The 6796-nt window shown below is 36.7% G+C and overlaps 1 protein-coding gene across 2 annotated transcripts; it reads right to left on the bottom strand.

Annotated features, from left to right (window-relative positions):
* Positions 1–1135: 1135 nt before the first annotated feature.
* Positions 1136–2909, bottom strand: LOC101692078 (heterogeneous nuclear ribonucleoproteins A2/B1). 2 transcript variants are annotated; one of them, XM_004738376.3, is made up of 2 exons: positions 1974–2909; positions 1136–1853 (listed from the first exon to the last, which is right to left on the bottom strand). In XM_004738376.3, exons 1-2 carry the CDS (start codon positions 2692–2694, stop codon positions 1669–1671), a joined length of 906 nt encoding a protein of 301 aa, XP_004738433.1. In that variant the 5' UTR covers positions 2695–2909; the 3' UTR covers positions 1136–1668. The 2 variants fall into 2 exon arrangements, with proteins under 2 accessions (XP_004738433.1, XP_004738432.1); XM_004738375.3 differs by having other exon boundaries at positions 1136–2908.
* Positions 2910–6796: the final 3887 nt, after the last annotated feature.

The raw sequence follows: 6796 nt of genomic DNA, 5'->3' as shown, positions 1-6796 counted from the left end.
GTTTCGAAGGAAAATGTCAATGCATTTCTAGATACAGAAAGTTTGTCAGAAATCACTGAGAAGGGGAAGTGGATCTGTGAACTCAGTAACAGGAAAATCCAACACTGGTCAAAAGAACATACCAAAAGATTTGCAATTAATCAAATGTTACATATACTGAATCTACTTCAGGTTAGATCTTGACAATACAGAGTGAACTGTAATATAAGGTATGTACTTCAGTTGGTAACAATGTATTAATATTGGGCCTTTCCTTGTTAAAAAATGTACCATTCTCATATAAAATGTTTAAAGAAGAGAAACTGTGTGAAGAGGGGAAAAATAAAGGAAGTTTCTATACCATCTGCTAATTTTTTCTGTAGACTAAAACTTTTCTAAAAAAAATAATAAGGATGGGGCGCCTGCATGGCTCAGCTGGTTAAGCCTTTAGGACCCTGAGATCATGGGATGGAGCCCTGTATTGGGCTCCTTGCCCTGTGTGGGGAGCGTGCTTCTCCCTCTCTCTGCCCACTGCTCCTCCTGCTTGTGCATGTGTTTGTGCATGTACTCCCTCTCACTCTGTCAAATTAAAAAAAAAAAAAAAAAAGAAAGAAAGAAAATAAGGATATTGGAAGGGCAAGTCTGTTCCTTTGCTTGCAAGTCATGCAGAAATGGCCAGGTCCATAAGCAATTTGTCTTCCAATGTGAAGATGACAGTCTCTTATTTTTATCATTTTTATTATTGATGCTTGGGTACATACCTTTTTCTTTATTTCTGATACTGTTTATTTCTGGTTCCTTTCTTTCTCGATACAACTCACAAGTTTGTCAACTTTGTTAAACATTTCAAAGGACAATGTTTAGCTTTGCATTTCTTCTCTATATTGCTTTCTATTTTGCATTAACTTCTGACCTTTATGATTACACTGCAATTGTTCTTCTATTCCTTTTTTTTCTATTAAGACGGATGTCTACTTTGTTAATTTTTATTTTTCTTTAGTATTACCATTAGAATAGTAAATTTTCATGCAAATATTGCTTTAGTTATGTCGTAAGTTTTGATGTTTTTTCATTATCTGTCAGCTCTAGTTAGTTTCCAAAACAATTAGTGCAATCTTCAATACTTAAATCCAGGACACTGACAGTATTGTTGTTCTTTTTTTTTTTTTTCCTTTAGAATTATTTTATTAAATCATAAATGTACAACAGCTTCTTAACTCTACACACGCACTTAAATTTTTTTAAAGGAAAAACGTTATGTCTTATTACACCATGATCCTGGCTAATAGCTTTTCAAAACTTTGAGAAAAATCTTAAAAAAGGTTTCACATGTCACCTGAAACTTACAAATTTAACATTATCAAAGAAGGAATGCTTCTACACTCTTACAAAGACCACTAGAAAGTAACAACAATTAAAAAGCTAAGAAACTGTCTCAAAGGCATTTTTTTTTTTTTTTACAATCCTTCCTCCACAGTAAGGTAATGTTATTAAATAATCCAATCCATTCACAAAATGGCTCTCTGCATCTGCTCTGGTGTCTTCTGCCATATCACTGCATATTTATGCATGACTGAGATAAGAGTTTCCTTAACATTGTTATTTCGATAACCTGAAGCTGTTCTGTTACCTCTGGGCTCTCATCCTCTCCTATTTATACAGTGAAGCCCATGGCAAATAGGAAGAAGCTCAGTATCGGCTTCTTCCTCCATAACCCCCACTTCCTCCACTGCCTCCAGGACCATAGTTTCCTCCACCATATGGTCCCCCCATGTTCCTGCTACCACCAAAGTTTCCACTCTTCATTGGACCATAGTTAGAGGGTTGCTGGTTATAATTTCCAAAATCATTGTAATTTCCACTTCCATAATTTCCTCCTCCATAGTTGTCATAACCACCTCCGTAGCCCCCACCCTGGTTGCCATATCCAGGTCCTCCACCACCATATCCTCCTCTTCCTCCTCCATAACCAGGGCTACCTCCAAAATTGCCACCTCCAGGTCCTCCTCCATACCCATTATAGCCATCCCCAAATCCACGACCACTTCCATATCCATCAGATCCTCCTCTAAAGTTACTTCCTGGTCCTGGTCCAAAATTTCCACCACCACCACGAGAATCTCCAAAACCAAAATTACCTCCTCTTCCACTTCTAGAACTTTGGACTTCCTGCATTTCTTGTCTAGACAGAGCCTTTCTTACTTCTGCATTATGACCATTGATGGTATGATATTTCTGCAACACAATCTTATCCACAGGATCATGATCATCAAAAGTAACAAATCCAAAGCCTCTTTTCTTTCCAGACTGTCTATCAGTAATTATCTCAATGGTATCAATCTTCCCATATTCCTCAAAATAATCTCTAAGATGATGTTCCTCAGTATCTTCTTTAATCCCACCAACAAACAGCTTCTTCACAGTTACATGAGCCCCCGGTTTTCCAGATTCCTCTCTTGCAACAGCACGTTTTGGCTCAACCACTCTACCATCAATTGAATGAGGTCTTGCAGCCATGGCAGCATCAACCTCAGCCATGGATGAAAAAGTTACAAAGCCAAATCCTCTTGATCTTTTGCTTGCAGGATCCCTCATAACCACACAGTCTGTAAGTTTCCCCCATTGCTCGTAGTAATTCCTCAAACTTTCTTCTGTGGTTTCAAAGCTCAAGCCACCAATAAAGAGTTTACGGAACTGTTCCTTTTCTCTCTCCATCGCGGACTCAGTCGCTTCAGCCCGATTTCCCGCAGCCGAGCGAGATGAGAGAGATCTCCGCGGACGAACACGAACCGGACTCGTCCTGGCGCTGTAGTAAGAACTGCCGCTGCTCGAGAAACAACACCGCTAAGAGCACCTCCACACGGGACTCGGCGCTGCTGCTACTGCCGCTAGAGCCGCTGCCGCCGCTTTTCTAGAACCTTCCCCCCGACTAACGCGTCTTCCCCTACGTCAGGCCGTTGCCCAGTATTGTTGTTCTATGTTGGTTTGTCTATATTAACCAGATATATCCCCTCTTTTTTTAGTTTTCATTACTTCACGCATCCCAACTCTTCCCTGTAGATTATTCCCTTCTTGAAACGTATTCTTTAAATGTTCCTTGGGTGAGGCTCCATTTGTAACACACATTTATTATTACTATTTCTCTGAAAAGGTTTTTATTTTGCACTGGTTCCTAATGGCATCCTTCACTGCATATGCAATTACAGGTTGACGTTGATTTTCTCATAGCACCTTGACAGTATTACACTGTTATCTGACTTTCATGTTTGCTTTTAAAAAGTTCATTTTCAGTTCATTTTAGTTCTTTTTAAGTCATCATTTGTCCCTTTTATCAGACTCCTTTAGCTTTTTTTTTTTTACTTTAGTATTCTGCAATTTCACTCTTATTTGTCTCAGTATGGATTTATTTTTATTTAGCTTGTGTAATGATTTGGAATTTGGGGAATTTAAGAATTGATGTGTCTGTACCCCAAGGTTTATAGCAGCAATGTCCACAACAGCCAAACATGGAAAGAGCCCAGATATCCGCAACACATGAATGGATAAAAAAGATATGGGTGTGTGTGTGTGTGTAATAGAAATATCACTCAGCATCATGGAGAATGAAATCTTGCCATTTGCAATGACTTGGATGGAATTACAGAGCATTATGCTAAGGGAAATAAGCCAGCCAGAGAAAAACACATACCACATAATTTCATTTATATCCACATATTTAAGAAACAAAACAGATGAACATAGGGGAAGGAAAGGAAAAATAAAATAAGATAAAAACATAGAGGGAGGCAAACCATAAGAGACTTACGTAACTACAGGGGACAAACAGGGTTGCTGGAGGGGAGGAGAGCGGGAGGATGGGCTAACTGGGTGATGGGCTTTAGGGAGGGAACTTGAAATAATGAGCGCTGGCTGTTATATGTAACTGATGAATCACTAAATGCTACCTCTAAAACTAACAAAACAGTATATGTTAATTAAATTTAATTTAAATTAAAGATTTTAAAAAAGAATTGATGTCTCATTTAAATCTTGACAGTTTCTTTTTGAAGATGATGTTATTTCCATTACTTACTTCTGGAACTCCAACTGACCTATCTTGGAACTTGCTATTCTATCCTCTTTATATCAATTCTCCTTTTATATTTATCTTTTTGTCTTTAAAATTTACCCTGGCTAATTTAAATCTATCTCTGGTTTATAAATTCTTCCTCCAACTGTGTTTAATCTTACATTTAACACATCCCTTCAATTTTGTTTTAGTTATGATAGTTTTTAAACCATACTAAAAACAATAAAAGAAGTAATTTACTTATTTTTTGAACATTTCTGGTAATTTTTCATAATGTAACATTTACTCCTTCTTATGTACCACTTTCACATCTTTAAAAAGATTAAACACATTTAGTTTATATTTTGTAGTGAAACTTCAACTAGCTATGCTTTCTGTGGGACTGATCCACTATTTTAGAGAACTTTCGGGTGTTCCCTTGTCATTTTTTTACCTATTTATTTGTGAATTCACTTTGTCGGAACACTAGTTGTAAAAATTTTTTGAAGAATTTTTGATTCTTGGTACACTAAGAAGCAATTTGTTTCTGTCAAGTGTTAATGACTTTCAGTCAATTAGTACTTAAAGCTAATTTTTTGCTTGAGTTTACACAAATAATAAGCATTTCCTGAAATTTATAAGCTTCCTGAATTTTCTCTAGGAATTATCAGAGACAATGTTGCCAAAATGGACATACATCTCCACAGTAATTTTTGAGGGACATAATTTTTTCTAGCACGACTATGTATAAGTACATCTTATAAGTATATCGCCTTCTTGGGGACCTGGCTTTCTTCTAGAGTTTGTGATACAGGCTTTCTTCTTTTCAGGCATAAGACTCTGACTCTGTGCCTTCTGTGAATGTGACTCATTAAATTCAGGCTTGAAGTCACCCAGAAACGGGTAATTTCTGGCCTTCGAGTAATCTACTTTATCTTATTGTTGAAAAATATACCTATTTTAGTGTCTTATGGAGTACTTTTGGTGCACTGTACCGAAAGGAGTTTATAAGAATATCTACCATAAGAATGTTTATATTGTAAGAATAATCTACCATATTGGTATAAACGAAACAAATTCCCTACATTTTCATGATCAATAAATATTGTTTTGTGACAGAGAAATTGGGATTAGAATTTTTTCTTGTTATCCCATAGAATCAATGACAGGAAGTTATAAAAAAGAACACTAAACATAAAACAGACATAAACACATACAAAAATACACACAAATAAACACATCCATATATGCATACAATTAAACTGGGATGATACATATTAAGTTGTTGGCATGATTTCCCTGGGAGAGTATGGCAGATACAGGGCTAAAGGGAGGATAAAGGAATTGGAGGGTAAACTGAAAAAAAAAAAAATAAAGAGAGAGAGAGAGAGACAGAAAACCTTAAAACCTTAAAATAAAGAGAGAGAGAGAGACAGAAAAGCCTTTATGTAAAATACCATACGTTCAAAGCAAACAATAACTTTTGCTCGCTCCCTATATACTAAAGTTACAGCCTGCATGTATGTGGTCTACTCATTTGCTAATTCATTTACTAATGGTCCAGTGGTGCCATTGAGAGTAGGGATAGAGTTTTCAAGAAGAATACAACTACCTAATGAAGCTATTTAAGGGGGGGTCCAGAAGCCGAGGGGAGAAATGGTAAAGCTAAAATACTTTTCAAGAGAACCTTCCTTGAGTGCATTATAGCTCTGACATTTAGCCTTTGTAGAGTAGAAAATGGTTTCTTCAAAAACACCATACACAAAAAAGTTGGTTATATTATTTGAATCTTAAAATTTACCATGCCAACTGTGTTTTTCCTACCTCAAGAAAGGACGCATTACACATCACAGAGGATTGCATTGTCGTGTTAATTGAATCCCGGTAACTGAGCATCTGAAGGTCACTTTATTCTTTCGAAGGCTGTTTTGTGAGCAACTGGTACAACACAATTTTGCTTTTCTTTGAACAAGTTCCAATGTCACCTTTACTCTTTACCAAGAGCTTCATTTTATTTGCCTGAGCAACCATGGAAGCTTTGCATCGATGGGTTTGTAGTACACGACATCTTCGTGACTTTTCACTATAGAGAACAGCAGGTTAACCTCAGTGATTCTGGTATTATACCCTAATTTCACAGTACAGCTTTTGTATTATTAGTACAAATGTGTTTTTACACATCAGGGTGTGTTCCACGTGGGCTATTTCCTCATTTATGGTGGTATTAATTTAACAGGACTTGAAACTGTATTATCTTTTGTAGGGAGAATGATTTGGGCCAAGATGGTTAAAGAGGTGAACACAATGAGAAAAAGCCTTAGTGGAGAAAGTGATTAATTGCTAAGAAGTGTTCATTTATTCAAATAATTTATGGATCAAAAATGTCACTAGTAAGTGATTATTTATTCAAATAATTCATAAATCAGCAATGATTACTTATCAGCTGATATATAAAGTTATAATAGCTATTATCCTAATTTTTTTTAAAGATTTTATTTATTTATTTGACAGACAGAGATCACAAGTAGGCAGAGAGGCAGGCAGAGAGAGAGAGAGAGGGAAGCAGGCTTCCTGCGGAGCAGAGAGCCCGATGCGGGGCTCGATCCCAGGACCCTGAGATCATGACCCGAGCCGAAGGCAGCAGCCCAAACCACTGAGCCACCCAGGAGCCCCACTATTATCCTAATTTTGACTTAAAACCAAACAGTTCTTACTTAACTGAGTGGGATGCCCAATTTAAAGTATTTGTAATATAAACTTTTATAAGAT

Source organism: Mustela putorius, unplaced genomic scaffold, assembly GCF_011764305.1.
Source record: "Mustela putorius furo isolate JIRA1106 unplaced genomic scaffold, ASM1176430v1.1 tig00003850_pilon_pilon_pilon, whole genome shotgun sequence".
NCBI classification, from domain to species: domain Eukaryota; kingdom Metazoa; phylum Chordata; class Mammalia; order Carnivora; family Mustelidae; genus Mustela; species Mustela putorius.
This window is presented reverse-complemented; position numbering and strand designations above follow the sequence as displayed.

Bases quoted from the DNA above. Each gene is read 5' to 3' on its own strand.
- LOC101692078 (XM_004738375.3), bottom strand. From the start codon at position 2,694: ATGGAGAGAGAAAAGGAACAGTTCCGTAAACTCTTTATTGGTGGCTTG.